At 40.2% G+C, this 17643-nt stretch overlaps 1 protein-coding gene across 20 annotated transcripts in view; it reads left to right on the top strand.

Moving 5' to 3' along the window:
• Positions 1–17643, top strand: part of Tle1 (TLE family member 1, transcriptional corepressor) — an 82896-nt gene that overhangs the window by 41234 nt on the left and 24019 nt on the right. For 14 of the 20 annotated variants that reach the window (XM_021161428.2, XM_021161427.2, XM_021161417.2 and 11 more), the window contains 4 exons: positions 1114–1318; positions 2052–2068; positions 13935–14045; positions 17507–17560. In XM_021161428.2, coding sequence (XP_021017087.1) covers positions 1114–1318; positions 2052–2068; positions 13935–14045; positions 17507–17560 — 387 coding nt within the window. Of the gene's footprint in view, positions 1–1113; positions 1951–2051; positions 2069–13934; positions 14046–17506; positions 17561–17643 lie in introns of those variants that run through there. The other 6 variants (XM_021161430.2, XM_021161429.2, XM_021161418.2 and 3 more) reach the window with 2 other exon arrangements.

Here is a 17643-nt window from a genome sequence, read left to right as displayed (position 1 = left end):
AAATACATCTAGATAGATGGTTCAGGGCCGTTTCTTAAATATTTGCTTATTTTAAGTGTAGTGCATGAGAGCAGTAGTGTGGTTTCTTAAGGACAGGTTTGTAACTTTTGCAGTGTATTAGGTGATAGAGTCAGCATAGATGGCAGAACAGAGTGGGGCCTCTAAATCTCTGCAGTCAGTAGACAGTGCTTCTCCTCTCCAGGTTTCAACCTATCGGGCTCAACACTTTGTTCTGTAACATAGTCAAGGTGTGTGGGGCTGGATTTCAGGAATGAAGTTTGGGTGAAAAGAGTAACTGAAACCTTGACTTGAAGGTTTCTTCCAGTGGTCAGCCTGCTTCCTAGGCCCATCTCCTGCCTAGGGTAGTATGGGGCAGCTGTAGGGCTCACTGGCACTTTCCTTCACCCTAGTGAACCTCAGCAAATGCCATGGAGCTTGGTTGCTTCTGAGAAATGAGGAAGCCACTGCTTCCTTATAGGGCTTGGTGAGTTAGGGACACAGTACAAAGTGTCATCCAGATGTTAGCACTTCTTGCTCTCTGAGTTTTGTGATAGTTAATGTTGAGTGAAATGTATTTACCCCATAAATAGTGTGGTTACTTCATTGAGGGGTATTTACCATATACCTTGGTTAACTTCAGTTAGCTCAGGACAGGTGTCCAGCTTAGAGTCAGTGACACATTGAAGTTTCGCCTCAGAGGCACTTAAATCTAGATGAGGTATATACATAAATCTTTTAAAGTAGCCAGACATGCCCAATAATGAAGTTTGTTCAGGTAGCTTGCAGCAAAAAGTGGCAGGTGAAAACTCTAGGTTAGATTTGGGGATTGGCTGGGGTGATTACTGAGGGACAAAAACTTTTGATGAGTTGAAAGCACTAACCTCATTTCCTCTTTCCTACCTCTGTCTCTGTTTCCTTCTCTGTGTCCAACTTGTGGTTCCTTCCTACATGTTCTGTTATTTCTACTTTTCCCCTGGATGGTTTCTCTGTCACCACTACTGCCACCTCCTCTTACTCCTCTTCTTTCTCCTGTTTCTCCTCTTCTTCCTTCTACTTCTCTACCCCTTCTCTTCCTCTTCCTCCTCCTCCTCCTCCTCCAACCACTGCCAACAGCAGCAGCAGTTGCAAGCTCAGCATCTCTCCCATGGCCATGGACCCCCAGTACCTCTCACGCCTCACCCTTCAGGACTTCAGCCTCCTGGCATCCCGCCCCTTGGGGGCAGTGCCAGCCTTCTCGCGCTGTCTAGTGCTCTGAGTGGGCAGTCTCACTTGGCAATAAAAGATGACAAGAAGCACCATGATGCAGAGCGCCACAGAGGTGAGAGGCCGGGCAAGCCAGATTAGGCTTTGCTCCCATACTCAGACAGTGCTGCAGAGATGTGCCTCGCTGTGGAAAGCCCCAGCCCCACACAGAGAGCAAACAGTGAGATAACAGGAGCTGTCTGTCGCAAAGCTTGCTTTCCACTGACACTCAGTTCACCCTGCCACTCTGCAAGGTTTGCCTTGGGCAGCTGTGGGGTTTTTCCGATCTTGCTAGCCTGCAGGCATCTTGACATCTTAGTAACTGCCTTTTTAATCCCAGTGGCCTGTACCATATTATGGAGAACTGTTAACTGCTTAATTGGGTAATTTTCAAAGAAAGTGATGTTTGTTAAATGGGGCGAAATAAGAAGTTAAATTTGAAAGTGAATGTGTTCAAATGAAAGGCTTGACAATTGCATCTGTTACTAGTTTTGTAGGCTTTAATCCTAGTATGCATTAAATATTGGGCAAATTGCACTTGACTAATTTTTGAAGAAAAGTAATTTATTCTGTCAAGAAATTAAAAATAGGCTTTGTGTATGGTTAAACTGTAAATCTTATGTTTACAAAAATACTGTAATCTTCAGGAAATCACTGTATTAGGAATGTGCAATGACTTATATAAATAAAGCCATTTTTTGAAACTGCCTGGGGCCTGTGTTCTAATTATTCCCCCCTTTTTTATTTCTGTTCTTGCCTCTGTGTCTGAACGGGCGTGTCTGTGCATTTCTTGGTAACCTCCGGAGCAGACAGAGAGCCTGGCACGGTAAGTACCCCAGCGCCTGTTGCACATGAACACAGACCCACTTGCTTTTCCAAGCTGCCTTCTTCGAACACAAGCACCAAACAGACACACAGACACCCCGCGTGTAGTGACCTGGGTTTCTCAGTTTTTCTTTTTAAAAATCAAAAATTTTATTTTTGTGAGTACTTGCCCTCTCTTCTGTTGTATAAACCTGGCCTTTGAGGAGAGGCACCTGCTTTGAAAGTAAAGCTGTCTGCTGCAATTTCTTACTGCTCAATGTACAGCCCAGACCTGCTTAAAATTTTGTGCTATATGTGGAGTCTAGGTTGCATATAGTTTTAAAAGAATATTCATTTTTTGCCATAACAACTATCTTATTTCAATCTAAATGGTATGTTGTCCTTGTGAATGCACCTTAGTTTCTAGCTTTCCATATGTTTTCTTTGCATATTTTATTGTAGTGTAGCCTTAATCTTAAATTTACTTTAGACCTAAGACTGCATCTAGTAGTAAATTCTTAAAGACCTGGAGCTTCATAACCGGGGCTGTGTGCTTATAGACTTCATGTTTTCACAAGCCCGAGTCACGTATACCCTTTTATGTGCTGAATGCTTACACTGCATCTGACAATGTTGGGGATACACATTTTAAAGATGCAGAATGATAATCTACTCTGCTTAATGAAGGTGGCCCCCAGATTCTTCCTATTTATCGTCATTTCCGAACACAGTAATATTTTGGCCATCTTTAAAGGTGATTTTAAAAAAGAAAGAAAGAAATAGGACAATGAATTTTAAATCATTCCTTCCCTGTCTTTTTTCTTCCTTTCTGTCTTGAGAACTGAACTCAGGGCCTCTTGCCTGGAAGGAAGGAAAGTTCTGTATCCTGGAGCTGGCTCCCAGTGCTGTGCTGTCTGTTCGTCCGTCCGTTCGTCCGTCCATCCTTCCTTCCTCCCTCCCTCCCTTCCTTCCTTCCTTTCTCTTTCAATCTCTCCCTCTCCCTCTCCCTCTGCACATCCCCCCCCCCCTTTCTGTGTGTGTGTGTGTGGTGTAGAGTGATTCTATTATTTCTACAATGTAGGTCCCAGGAAATGAGCTCAGGTTATCAGACTTGGCGGCAAGTGTCCTTCACAGACACACACACACACACACACACACACACACACACACACACACACCTGTCAGATGGATCTCACTGCACAGCCCTGGGTGCTGAGTCAGAGGTATGTGCCAACATCTTAAAGTTTTGTTGTAGGCGTTTAGGAAGAAGATTGCATTTTGACAAGTTCAGGACCCCCTACCACCTTTCTGTGTAGAATAGGCACTGCTTTAAAAGTTCTCCTTGAGATAAGCACTGCTGTGCTCTTGTATTGGGATTTATCTAGGGGCATGAGTAATTAAAGGGAAAAGTAGTTAGGTTTTTAATGATTGCAGTATAGGGTTTTAAAGTTAGTTTTAGAAGGAAGGGAAGAAAACAGACCAAAGCTTTAAATAGAAAATAAAATAGCTAACAGGCAGAGTATAGGTTTTAGTAAATTGGCTTTGTTTTTTGAAGAAACCCTTATATTTTACTATTTTGGTTTCATTATGGACTGTCATCTTTTCTTCCATGTTCATTCAGCACAGTACAACATTTTAAAACCCCAGCTTTGGACCTGTAAAATCAGCAGATGATGTAGTAAAGAACTGTGTTGCATGTTTTCATCTGAATTAATTTTATTTGAGAGGGGGCTTTTCTAATTTAATATTTCTTGCCTCTCTTATTACTCTTTAGCCTTAAATGAATGTATTCATAGAGTGCTCCTTACATGTGTGGATGCTACAGTTAGGAGTAGGTACACAGCAAAGGCATTTTGTCAGTCAAGGACAGGACAAGTGACAGAAATGCTAAAAGACACATGACAGCTCAAGTGTTTCCACTGGCAGGGGACTGAGAAATGCCTTGGGTACAAACTGAAGGTGCTAGAGGCCTTGCCCATATGTAATCTTTCCAGTAGTCACTCATAATTTTGGCTAGAATTGTAAGATATCTGTTGGATATCCATTTTTAAATTAGTCTTTTAGTTAGCATATAAGGTAAAAGGTTTCATTATGGCTTTTCAGACTAACATGAGTTTGTTTGCTTATATTCACTCACTCCTTACCCTTGTCTTTCACTTTTCTTTGTTACTACTCCCAAATGTCTCCTCCCTCTAGTTGCATCCTCAAAAGAGTATATGACAGTTCCTGAATTGTAGAAAGCTATAGATTATTTCTGAACTTCATAGAAACATGGAGGATTCCAATAATATAAAAGAAGTGATGATGGCTTATGTCCTTTAACATGTGAAAATCTTGATAAGTTTAGAAGTGTGTGTGTGTGTGTGTGTGTGTGTGTGTGTGTGCTGTTTTTCTGTCTAGTCATTAAATCTTCGGTGGTTAAAATGGGAAAAGCCAAACATTAATATAGTTTGTAGAGGAGTTGAATTGTTCTCTTTACCTAAGGTAGGTTTCAATCCATTTACATAAAATTAGCTTCTCAACTTGGTGTAAAATTGAATATGAGAACTAGTGGGTAATGAAGTGTGTACATTCTAGTGCTTAAAATATTATAGTACTACTTGATAAAGCAGGTGGAGTTGTGAATCTGATTTTACTTGACTCTTTACTGCTATCTTCCTTCACTAGAGAGATGAAAATGATGGTTTCAAACCAATCTGATTCAATGTTTCTCTTTTTAAAATAAAATTACTGAAGACCCCTAAGGACTTGTTTCTTTTGGTGATACATTTTGACATTTACAAGATTAGAATAAAACTTTAAAAACCATTTAGATACAGAGCTATTCAGTTGTGTTAATCATTTTAATAGTAATGAAAAAGCAATGTTTTCTTTAAAACAGGCTTTTAATGAGTGAATTGCTTTTTCATATTTTCAAATATCTTTAATGCTGGCTTAAAAGAAACTTGACTACATCTTGACTAGCTGGTATATTCAATCTGATACAGTTGTTTTCATGTCATTCTTGAAGAAAATGTGTCTTAAGAGATTTGTGAAAGTCTCTGGGCCATTTTTTTGGGGATGGGGGTTCTTGGCTCAAATTCACACAACTTGAGCCATGAGAATACTGACTCTTTACTGCTATTTTTTGCTGCTTTTATATTAAACATACTGCTTAAATCAAATGCAAAATGTGCAGATCCAGAGAAGAAGGGCTGTATGGTAGGTGCTTCATCTTTATCTCCCAATGATAGTACTACTCTAACCTAAAAGCATAAAAAAACAAATGAACTTCACATAGGCAGTGTGTTTTAATGTAAAGGCTGATGAGCCAGAATACCACAAAGGGCTTGTGCTGGACTTTCCTTCTCGTTTGTTTAGTTTTGACCTATACTTCTCAAAATCCATTCCCTGCCTGCCTGTTTGTTGGTTGTTGTTTCTTAATTATTTTGTGTGCAGATATCTGTGGGAACAGGTGTGCCATGATACGCATGGAGAGGTCTGAGAACTATTTGTGGGAGTCAGTTCTCATCTTTATCAATCTGTCTGCTGAGCCAACTTGCCAGCCTCTTCCTTTTACTAGAGACAAGGATTATACTCTAAGTCCAGGCTGACCTCAGACTCGTGGCAATTTTCTTGTCTCCACTTGCTGAGTGTTGGGATTTCAGTCAAGAGCCTACCATGTCTTTGTTGTTTGTTTGTTTGTTTTTGCTTTTAATTTATAAGCCTTTGCATGTTAGTATGGCTGTTGAACAAATAAATAGTAAAGAAAGGCCATATTCAGTGAATGAGTGTTTGCCTATGTGTATATGCACCACATGTGCTCCTCTTGCTTGCCAAGGCCAGAAGAAGGCTTAGGATGGAACAGACACCATGTGAGCCCTAGGAAGTTAACCTGGATCCTCTGCGAGAGCAACAAATATTCTTCACTGCTGAGCTATTAATAATAAAAGAAGTAATGTACAGATACTGTTTGGTTTAAAGGTGACTTGCATTAAATTTTGTCTAAAAGGAGTGTCACTTAAACACATCTGCTTGAAGTTCTTAGCATTAGAGGACCAGCAAATAATTAGATTTCTTTAAAAAGAAAAGGCAAAACAGGCTAGATGTGGTAAGTGCACACCTGTAATCCCAGTAAGTGTGGGTTCTTCCCTTTAAAATGCAATTAGGAGAGCAGGCAAGATGGCTCAGCTAAGAAAGGTGCTTCATGACCTGAGCTCAATCCCTTGGGCTCACATGGTAGAAGGAGAGAATTGACATCTGCCAATTGTCTTCTAACCTGTACATGCTTGCTGTTCTAGGTATATAGCCCTACCCCTTTGGGTACATACATATACTCCGAAAACAAAAGTATTTTTAAAATGTAAAAGAGAGGTTGTATAGTGCATTTATGGATGTGAGGGTCCATCTGCCTGGGTGGCTGTGTGTCCTCCATGGAGCTGATCCAACCGAGCAGACCTGCTCAGTACAGCACATTCAGCTTTGTTGAAGGTAAATAAGGGTAGTGAACAGTCTTCTGCCTGACTATATACAGATTACATTTTGAGAAAAGATGGCTTGGAAATTCAGGCAAAAATTGCGATGACTCCTGTTGAATGTTAACTTTCAGGTACTGTACCTAGGCAGTTGCCTCTCTACACAGTCTTGTTTTGGCAGTATTATCACTGCCTGAAAAACCTGAAATTCTTGCTGTGAATTACCTCCTGAAGGAGACAAGATCACCTAGTGATCTTAGGTGGTTAGGGTTGGGGTTGGTATGTACCTCTGATGGTGGGGGTGGACTCTCTTTCCTCAGATGAGTGCTAAGGCCTGTGCCACCTGGAAGGACATTTAGGTCCGTCCCACTGTGATCACTGCAAACACGGGTGTCTTTCACCGCTATCAAGTTTTATTTTTATTTTTTTTTAATTTTATTTTTATGTGTACGGGTGTTTTGCCTATATGTAAGTGTATGTATCACATGTGTGCCTCGTATTCTCAGAGACTAGATTGGAATGGATCCTGTATTGCAGATGTTTGTAAGCTGCTGTGTAGGTGCTAGGAAATGAACCAAAGTCCTGTGAGATGAGCCAGTGCTCTTAACCACTGAGCCATCTGTCCAGTCCAGCCCCCATAGCCAGTTTTAGACTTCAGTTTGCATCTTATAATTCAAAGATGTTATGAGCAGGCATGTGGTTCTTTTCCTTTTTTTCTTTTGACCTTGTGATGATTGCTATTTTCCCACTGGAAATTCCTATCAGCAGCCAGCCAGTACAGCATCTGTATGTTTGAGGTGAGCTGTAGACATAACTGCTATCAGAAATCCAAATGACTCGGGTCCTGACCTAATGTTTTGTCAATCTGGGGCCATTTCTTACATTAGAAAATGCAATTTGAGTGTCTTATCGGAAGTGCTTGGGTCTAAAGAATGTTTCAGACCTGAGTTTTAGATTTTGGGAATATTTGTAGACATACTGGTTGTAAATTAAAATACTCTGAAGTCTAAAGCTATTGTTTAAAAAGTTCAGGTTTAGGAGCTTTGTAATTTTGCCTTTTAGCTTAGAGATACTTGGCCATATCTGGGCTGTAGAGAATAGAGAGGCACTAGAGTACCCCAGTAAGCAGGCTTGGCACACTGACTTTGCTGTCTCTGTGTTAGGAGTTGGAGACATAATTGTGCTAAATCCACTTAAGTTGTGTTTAAGTATTTGTTCTGTTCCAGAGTGAATTTGGTTTACTTTTTTAGAAAAGGAGTGTGAAGGGAAATTTAGGGGGCTGAGAGGTGGTGACAGAGTTACACAGACATTCAAGTATAATATCACAGGCTCAGTCTCATCTCCTGCAAGGCCCACCTGCATTTGGCAGGATAGATCTCTGTGGTCCTGGTACAATTTACCCACATTCTGCATGTAACTGTGAGACAGATGAGCCCTCTTCAGGCTTGCTGTAGAGTTTGGAGAGGTTGTGTGTGTGCCCTGTGGATACATCTCCTACTTTTCGTGTTGACAAGTGGTGATCCCTATGGTTATGAGTAAAAGTACATTTTCTTTTTTGAAGTGGGTAGTAGAAAATGTGAATGACTGATTTGTACTGCTGCAAAAGTATAGTGTAGGGTGATGGCTTAATTGCCGTCGTGTGTAGATGAGACAACAGACAGATGTGATGGGGTGCATCTTTACCTAATTGTTTTAATGTTCCCCAAGAAGTTAATTGTCAGTGTGGAATGTACTATCAAATTAGGTTCCCACCGTCTTAGTGTAACCGAGGATAAATGAGGTGTCTCAAGTCTCCAATCTGTGCCTCTGACACAACCACTTGTCCTGCCGGGAAGAGAATGTTCCCAAGGGAGTCAGCATAGCAGCTGGAGAATCTATTTGAATTGTGCTCTCTCTTGACATGAGGAAAGCCTGTCTAACATTTGCTATGTCAGTAAGTGGCTCTCTTGTTTGCTATTGGTGGTTTCAGGGTTTAAACTTGTCAGAGAAGTTTCTCAAGTGGATGGAGGTTTCTGAGTGTTTGAGAAATGTAGCATTCACAAGGCATTTTGTAAAATACAGGATTCTCTGAGTCGCATTTGTGCAATCACTACTGATAAGTTGCTAAAGAAGAATAAAGTTCTTGGAACAAGATCATAAAGACTGCTTTTATCCTTATCAAAGTACCTGGGTCTTTGCTGCTGTATATAGTGGGTTCCCAGAGTGCAGTGATAGGTCAAGATAAACTAATATCAAACTGGCTTGAGGTTTAGCCAGTGCTTATCCTATAAATTCTTACAGAAAAGTATGGTTGTAAAATTGCATTTGGATATTTAATGTTGGATATTTTAAGTAACTATTGGCCTCTCTTACCACTAGGTTGAATACTTTGCTGTCTTGCTCAGTCTTAGCCCTTTACTGCAATAGACAACGCCCTGGTGTATTTTATGAAGGATGTTCCCTGTTAGAACAGTGTCATCGCTCTTCCTCAAGGGAATGCACACAGGTGGTTTTCTTTGGAGATTTTTTTTTTTCTCTGAAATAGGTATTCATGTAGTCTAGGCTGCCCTTGAATGCCTGCCTGAACTTCCTGCTTGTTGCAATTCCAGGCTTGTACCACTCTGCTAGCATTCCAGGTTGTTTTACTGGGAGCTTTTCCCCTGAAGAACTCCACAGCTGTCCTCTGGGTAGTATGGGTAGATGTGACTCTAGGAAGCTCATATCTTTAATAGTTATTTGTTTGCTGTTGGTGTAGATGTTCCAAGATTTCTTCTGCTCAAATAATTGCAGGTTGTCCTAAGGGAAGAAGCCCCTTTATGCTGGGCTCTTCACTTTGTCCAATCATTTCCTGTGTAGTTTCTACATACAAACAGGAGAAACTAAGCAAGTGAGGGTGACCTGTATTTTCTTTCTGAGATATATCAGATAAGTCTCTCCCTTTAGAGCATAAACATGTACAGCACATAAGGCTATAGTACAGAATTTTAAGTTTGTTTAGTAAACATTGGTTTTAGACTCTAATTTGTTCATGTCTATCATATTCTCGTGGGCTGCATAAATCTTAGTTTGAGTTCTTGTAGAAAACACAAGAACAGTAAGGTGATTTTGTTTATTTAACAGATTTTTAAAACAAAAACTTAAAATGCAGCCTGAAAAATCCCAGTCCTTTTGTGGTAGAATCCTGCCCAGTGTTGACAGTGCTTGACAAGCCCTGTAGATTATTTATATTTATCAGCAGCAAGGTGAACTGACAGCCTTGTGTTTTGGCCAAGATAAAAAACTTGTTGTGGTTCTGGTTCTAATGTTGGTGAAAACCTGGTGCTCTTTTAAGTCTTGACTCAGCAGGCATCTATTTGATGAGTTCTGTGCAGGAAAATAGAATCTTTGCAAGCTCTTTGCCATGACACACAGGTCTATAAGGTCTATAAAACTCTGATCTGTATAGACCAGCACCCAGGAATAGATGTATTGCTTATGGCTTTACTGAGGAGTTTGCAAGCACATGTCTTGGCTCATTAGTAGTAGGATTTATGAATGGAAATGCAGTCAGTCTATCTTTATGGTTGTATATATGTGAAGGTGTGCTTATTGGTGCAGAAATGTATAGAGGCTTGAGGTCATAGAGGCTTGAGGTCAACTTTGGTTATCTTCTTAGGTTGCTCACCAACAGTCTTTCAGACAAGGTTTCTCACTGAATCTCATGCTGGTCATTTCAGTGAGACCGGTGGACCAGTGAGCCCTTGGATTCACTTATCTCTGGCCTGCCTGTCAGTGCTGGGGTGCAAGACACAGCTGCTTTTACATGGGTGCTAGTGATCTAAATGCACTGTTTTCATGATCACACAATAAGCATTTAATCACGAGTCATTCCCTCAGCCCCTTTTCTCTGTTGTTATTTGTTGTTCTGCATTTTGTTTATTTTTATTCTATGTGCCTGTGTGTGGGTGTGACTGAGTTTATGCGATCAATATGTGTACAGGTGCCCAAGGAGGCCCAAGGTGTTAGATTCCATGGAACAAAATTATAGGAAGTTGTAAACTTCCTCATGTGGGTTGGGTACTGAGAACTGAACCCAGGTCCTTTGCAAGAACAGTAAATGCTCTTAACTACGGAACATTCTTTCTTAGCCCCTCATGCCCCTCACCCCCATTTTATTTAAGAGACAGGGAATCTCATTTTAGTTTCCAATAAAATCTGTTAACTTTGAAGTGGACTATTTGGTTTTTTTAATTGTATGTTTACACTTGGTATGGAAAGTTTGTAAACCAAATAGATCAAGATGTTGTGCATCTGACTGGTAAGGAAGAGGTGTCAGAGAACATATGTCAGCCATTGGTATGTCACAATAGATTGTTTGGATATTTGAATACAAGTATTTTCTGAAACTGAGTTTAGGATTTGCTTTCTTGGGAGAGGAAGCACTTACACATTCTATCACTGAAAGTGGAATGGTTGTAGTCATAGGCCAGTCATATCTACTCTCTGGACATTATTTGGTGTTCCAAGTAGTATACAAAATGAAAAGGAATATCTTTTAAAGGTTGCCTTTGCCTCTGCCTATATAGGAATCTGCTATCCTTTCTGTCTGATGTGTTATTGCTCTTTCCCAGTATGTAGTGGTATAGATTCTACTGAAGGCCTTTTACATGCTAGGAAAGTGCTTGGCCAGCTCAACTGCAAGTGGTTTAGGAACTTGAAGCCATTTCAATTACATTGCTTCGCAGCCTTCTTTTAAATGCTTTTAAGAAGACTTGAACGTAGAGTCATAAATTTTGAAGGAACAAAGTGGCCATTCAGTCAGTATTTCAGTTTTATCTTTTAGCTCTTAATACATGTATATATCAGTGACTCATAATATAATGACAGTCAAGATAACTCTCCTTCATCCATAGGAACAAGCAGCAGGTGGGTCACTAGAGGTACTTTTACTATCACAAGAAATTCAGCAGTACCTAGAAGTTACTTAGAGATCCAGGAGAGCAAAGGTGATACATCAAATACACACACACACACACACACACACACACACACACGCACATCTTGGGTAGTAGTTGGAAGACAGGACAGGAACATTGCTGTTGCTTTCTGAATAGTGCAGTAGGCTAGAGCATTACACTCAGAAAAACTGGTAATGGAAGCAAAGGTATAGGATACATTGTGTCTTTCTTGGAGAGTGGACTTAAAGCTTAGTAGATATTTGGCAGTGGCATGAGTCAGGTTTACTGGCTCTGACTGATGCTCTAGGCCTCCCTTGCCCACCTTCTTTGCTGCTTTTTTGAATTAAATTAATAGGATCAAAAGCATTAAGAGATGCTTTTTTTTTTTTTTTAACTGTAGCCTACTAGTTGAATGGGACCAATTTTTTGATAACCAGGGATGTTAACTACTAGTCCAGACCAATTTAGGGGAGTTTGCAGAGCTTTTCATAATTTTTCAGGTTATAGGCCTCATATAAGCTACAGAAATGGAAATTACAGTAGTAAGTATTGAACTTACAGAAGCAGAGGTCTCAAAACATGGTAACCTCACAGGTCTGCCCCAGAAATATTAGTGTCTCAGCAGAAACTGATGTTATAGAAGTGTAGAACGCTTTGGGATTTAGACTGAGTAGTGTGGGCAGTTACTGCTGATCTTGCAGGAGAGACTTTAAAGTTGCTTCAGACCTGGATTCTGTAACTTCTTTTTTTTTTTTTAATATATATTTACTTATTCACTTTACATCCAGCTCACTGTCCCCTCTCCCAGTCACTTCCTCCCACAACCCTTCCCCCCACTTCTCTTGTGAGAGGGTGGAACCCCTTGGACATCCCCCTATCCTGGCATTTCAAGTCTCTGAAAGGCTAGGCGCTTCCTCTCCCTTTGAGTCCTTTGTAAGGAAGGCACTGTTGCAGATCAGATGTAAAGTTGAGTGAGATACAACCCTACTCAGGATTCATTTGCTCTGTTCAGGGCCTGGATATAACCTCAGGGCTAGAATGTCTCAAATATACTAGGAACTGCTTTGCAGGGGTTTTATTAATTCCCATCCTTTGCCAGCATGGGCCCTGGTTGGAGTCTGTGTGGTTTAAGGAGGTGATTTTAAATCATCAGTTCATGGATCTAGTCATTTCACCTTTCAGCCCCAGGCTCTGTGGGCCTTTGAGCTGCTCCATACTGAATTGTGTGGGTCATTCTACCTTTTATCTAATCCTCCTGGCCATTTGTTTTGTTTGAACAACCATGAATAAAAAAAAGCTCAGCTTTTTGGATCAACTCTAAAGTGGGACAAGAGGTTTCAAACTGCCTTCTAGTCTCTAGGTTTTTTTGGTTTTTGTTTGTTTGTTTGTTTCTGTATGTGGTGAAATTGTTCAAGTGGGGTATGGGACTTATCCCTGTAAGCTTGGACAGCCAACCATCTTGCTGATTGTTTCTGGTAAGGAATGAAACCACAGCCTTAAAAATTATTATTTATTTACTTCTGGTACATACTGTGTACTGTGGTCCTCTTTGGGCCGGGAAAGGTAGCATAATCGCTGACCCTCTGCCCCTTAGTTCTCAAGCAGCTTGGCAGAAATTGGGGTTATCTGGGCTTTGTGAAAGGCAGTTTTTGCACTGCTCATTCAGTATTGTTCAAGGTAGTAACACATCACTGAACAAATTGGGCCCTTGCATATGCTAATCCAGTTCTTACAAGAGCTCTTTGTAACATGTTCTGCTTTAGCCTGAGGGGAGATGGGAATTGAAGGGATGGGCAGGTCATGTCATGTGACCTCAAAATATCTAAAATGCCTGTTTTCTTTGGGTCAACAGTTCATACTCAGCATGTGCTGATGAAAGTGTCCTGTATGGTTTGTGACATAGCTTAGTCAAAGGTTTTGCTTTTGTGTAAGAGCTGCATTTGCTATTCAAGGTTCACAACTAGCTAAGATTTCTTCTTTGGATATTAAATTTCAGTGGTATTGACTAACAATACCAAATCGTATTTCCAACAGTAAATTAAAAGAACTTAAAAATACTTCATTGTTGTGTGGGAAATGTGATTTGCCATCTAGGAACTGCTATTACTCCCACCTGCATCTTTGGTGCCTTTTCTGGTCATAATATGTGCCTAAAAAATAAAGTGCTATCAGGAATTATTCAAAGGCTGTTCATATTCCTCACCAAAGTCTCGGGGAAAATGAATAAAGACACATCTATAACCAATCAGCAAGTGCCTATTTTCCTGACACTAGACAGAAGCACAGTTTGAGTAAATAGGGCCTCAAGGATCTGCCAGGGTTTAAACAGGTAAGTGTAAAGTCAGGTTTCTTTAGAAGCTCTGTCTAAATGTTTGCCACAGGGTCTTAAGACTCAGAACATAACAGGGTTGCATGATTATTGGTGTGTCCAGTCTCTAAAACAGTTTTCCAGGTTGGGTTTCCTTGCATACAAAGAGGCCTAGGAAGAAACCTTTATTAGTACTTTTTTGTCTTGCAGAGTAATTCCCTCTTGGTCCCAGACAGCCTAAGAGGCACAGATAAGCGCAGAAATGGTCCAGAGTTTTCCAGTGACATCAAAAAAAGGAAGGTGGATGATAAGGATAACTATGTAAGTGAATAAAGGACTTTCCCATAATAATCATTTATTTACTGCTTTCCCTATGAGCAAGTATCCAGGTGAAATGCTAGAGTGAAATAATTCTCTCTTCATAGTGTAAAGCAGGTAAGTTTATACACTGGACGATGTTGTTTCCTGTCAGCGCTACCTATTATATTGCACTTCATTTGGGCTTAGATTTTTCTAAGTTAGTCGCAAAGAGAACTTGAGAGAATCAAGTTAGTTGTATGAGGCAATAGACCAGTCAGTACCTGGAGGCTGAAGCAGGAGGATTACAATAAAGCCAAATTGGGCTATTTAGAGAGAACTTGTCTTTAGTCAGAATTTGCAGAGATAGCTCTGTGGTAGAGTACTTTTAACATATGCCAGGCCTTGGATTTGATCCCCCACATGGTAAAACACATAATACAACAAAATAAACAAAAAACAAGCAAAACTAACATCAGACTGACTTGAGCCACTTGCCTGTTGGCCTTGAAGGAAGTATCTACTTTGGAGCTGCTGGGAAATTTAGACACAAGGCTTCTGTTTCTTGCTGGCTTGCCTCAGCCTTTAGCTAATAATAACAGTTTGTGTGCTGGGATTAGTGCCAGGAACCCTGTTCTCTGACACAGATTATTTCATTTAGTTCTTACTAAAACTTGCCAACTTGGGTATCATCTTCATTTCAGAGCTAATGGAACTTGCCCAGAGCTTGTGTTTCAGCAGAGGTCATGGGTTAGTAGCACTCTGGAAGCACCTTATTCCAAAGCCATGCTGTATTGCGGCCCTGAAGCTATATTTAGAATTGGCCTTTTTCTAGAGGTCCTAGATCAGTTCACAGTTTATATCATGATTTAATAAACATCTCAAAAACCAAGGTCATTGTCTCTCCAGTTTAACCCAAGCCCTTTAAATATCCTTCTGCCTCTATCTGTTGCTCAGAGCTGCATGCGTTTGCCTTTTCATTTGGAACATTCAATGCCAGCAATCAAGAAGGTCTGTGATGTTCAGAAGGTAGATCATGTGCTGATGCCTGGTTCTGTGTTATTGGGTTCTCTACGAGGCTTGGATATTTAATTTAGCAACATGGAACTTAGAATCAATATCTTGCTTGGCCTGGCCTAATGGTGTTCTGGCACTAATGTCTCCTTACAAAAATGGGATTGGGGTGATATAATGAGATTATATTAGAACATGTGAGAGGCAAAACCTAAGACCAGAACTATTTGACAGAAGTTTACTGTATTATGCTGGTTTATATTTGCAGAAGGCCCAATACAAAACTTCATTTCAGTTATCAAAAGTAAGAATGATTCACTTCAGGATGCCCTGGGAGGGGTTAGAGGGTGCTGGACATGAGAATCTAGAAAACAACACAAAACTCTTAAAACAGGATGAAGATAGCTTTCTACAGCAGAGTAAGATGAATTCTGTTTACCACATCCTGTTACATGTTTATGAAGAAGTATAAGGCAGGAGTTTGAGATCCCAAATAGAAATGATGAATGTAGGAATATTAATTATCCTACTTGGGTCATCATAATTCTGTATATGTCATGTTTTTCATTGAAAGGAAAGGTTTTTTTTTTTTCTAAATTAAAAAGGAGTGCGATGGTAATAAATTCTTTGCTATAGTTAATCCATTTCACCTTTTGTACTGTGAACATTTTAATAATTCTTTTCTGACAAGAGAAGCCCTTCTAGTTTATGGTTGTTCACCATGGCTACTCTCCACAGCTGGGAACATTTGTGCTTTTCTTTGACACTAGGAGAAGATACATTTTCTTTATTATTTTTTTTCAATGAAAATATTTCAGTAAATTTTTAATTTGGATGTTCTGACTTCATCATTGGCTGTCAGTTTATGTTGCTGATAACTCCATATACTTTCGTATTGGACTAGAAGTGCTGCCTGGCTCTGAAAGCTAAGACTACCCCTATCCCCACCCCAGTCCCTGTGACATACCTTGTCCAGTAAAGCCAAACTTATCAAACATAGTCACCAACTAGGGGCCAAGTGTTCGGACACCTGAGCCTGTAGAGGATACTTATTTATACCACACTAAGAAAATAGAATTTCTCAAACTTTAATATGGGAGTGAACTCAACTTTAACTGAGCAGTTTTTCTGAATGCAATGTAACCCTGGGATTTCCTGTGACTAGCCACCTTCATATCTCAGTGAAAAGACAGTAAAGACCCTTATGCTGGGTGGTAGTGCCCTCCAGCTACCTCTGTCTGTTTTCTTTCCATCTCTCAATACCTTAGACTAAAGAGCCTTATCTTTTTTTTTTACTCCCATATGTATGGTGCCTGAATGTACTTGTGGGTGCATGAAGTTGACATTGTGTCTTTGATAGACCTCCAATTATTATTATTATTATTATTATTATTATTTATTATTATTATTTTGGAGGGAGACGGTTTGAGACAGGGTTTCTCTGTATAGCCCTGGCTGACCTGGAACTCACTCTGTAGACCAGGCTGGCCTCGAACTCAGAAATCCACCTGCCTCTGCCTCCCAAGTGCAGGGATTAAAGGCGTGTGCCACCACTGCCCGGCCCCAATTTTTTGTTTTATAGAGGCAAGAGTCTTGCCAATTTTCCATAGTCCATCTAGAATGCCCAGAGATCCCCTGTCTCTGTCTCCTGAGTACTGGAGTTACAGGTACCCTCTGAGCCTGTATAACATTCCTGTGAATTCTGGGGATTTGAACTCCAGTCCTCATACACAGCAAGTACTTTAGCCATTAAATCTTAAGCCACCTGCTCCCCTATTCTTTTGAAACAGAACATCTTATATAGTAGACAGGCAGGCTTCAACTCACTTTGTAACCAAATATGACCTTGACTTGAACTTTCATGACTTGAGTACTATGCAGCACTACATCTGATATTGTACAGCTCTAGGGATCAAATCCAGGGCTTGCCCATAGTAGACACTCTGAACTGAGCTGCATCACCAGCTTCCAAAAGTTTATTCTTTACACGTGATAGATCTTTTATTTTCTGCTATAACTAGTGACCTCGTGGGAAGGTGGTGTAAGTTAATTTATCTTTTTAGTTATGAATTGCCTGTGAACCCCATATTGACTAGCTGTATATCTTCAAGTATAAAAGCAATGGTGTATTATTGTTCTTTACTTTGAAATCAAGTGAACTGAATTCTGATAAAAAGGTATACAAATTGTTATTCTAAGAAAGACACTGTGAATTGAGACATCAAGCCTGCAATGTATGTATGTTTTATGAGCATATTGAGACTAGGCAGCTGGCTTGTACTACAGCAACATTCAGCAAGAGTTCAGTGTACCCCAGGTTATAGGGGGTGGGGGGGAGGTGGTTGGTAAATGCTTATAGACTGGAAGGAAGCAAGTGTGTTTAGTTTATCTGCTACCAAGAACTACTGAGAGAAATTAACAGTTCAAAATGTATTCTTAGCCTTTTCTAATCAAAATTAATTTTTTTCTAGGACAGTGATGGGGACAAGAGTGATGACAACTTAGTTGTGGATGTGTCTAATGAGGTAACAGTGTTTTTCGTGAAGGATTCTCTTGAATAGTGTTGAGAAAAGTACAGTTGTAAGTGAGTGTGGAGTTGAATCACAGT

The sequence above is a fragment of the Mus caroli genome, chromosome 4, assembly GCF_900094665.2.
Source record: "Mus caroli chromosome 4, CAROLI_EIJ_v1.1, whole genome shotgun sequence".
NCBI lineage: Eukaryota > Metazoa > Chordata > Mammalia > Rodentia > Muridae > Mus > Mus caroli.
The sequence above is the reverse complement of the archived record's forward strand: the minus strand, read 5'-3'. Positions and strand labels throughout refer to the sequence as shown.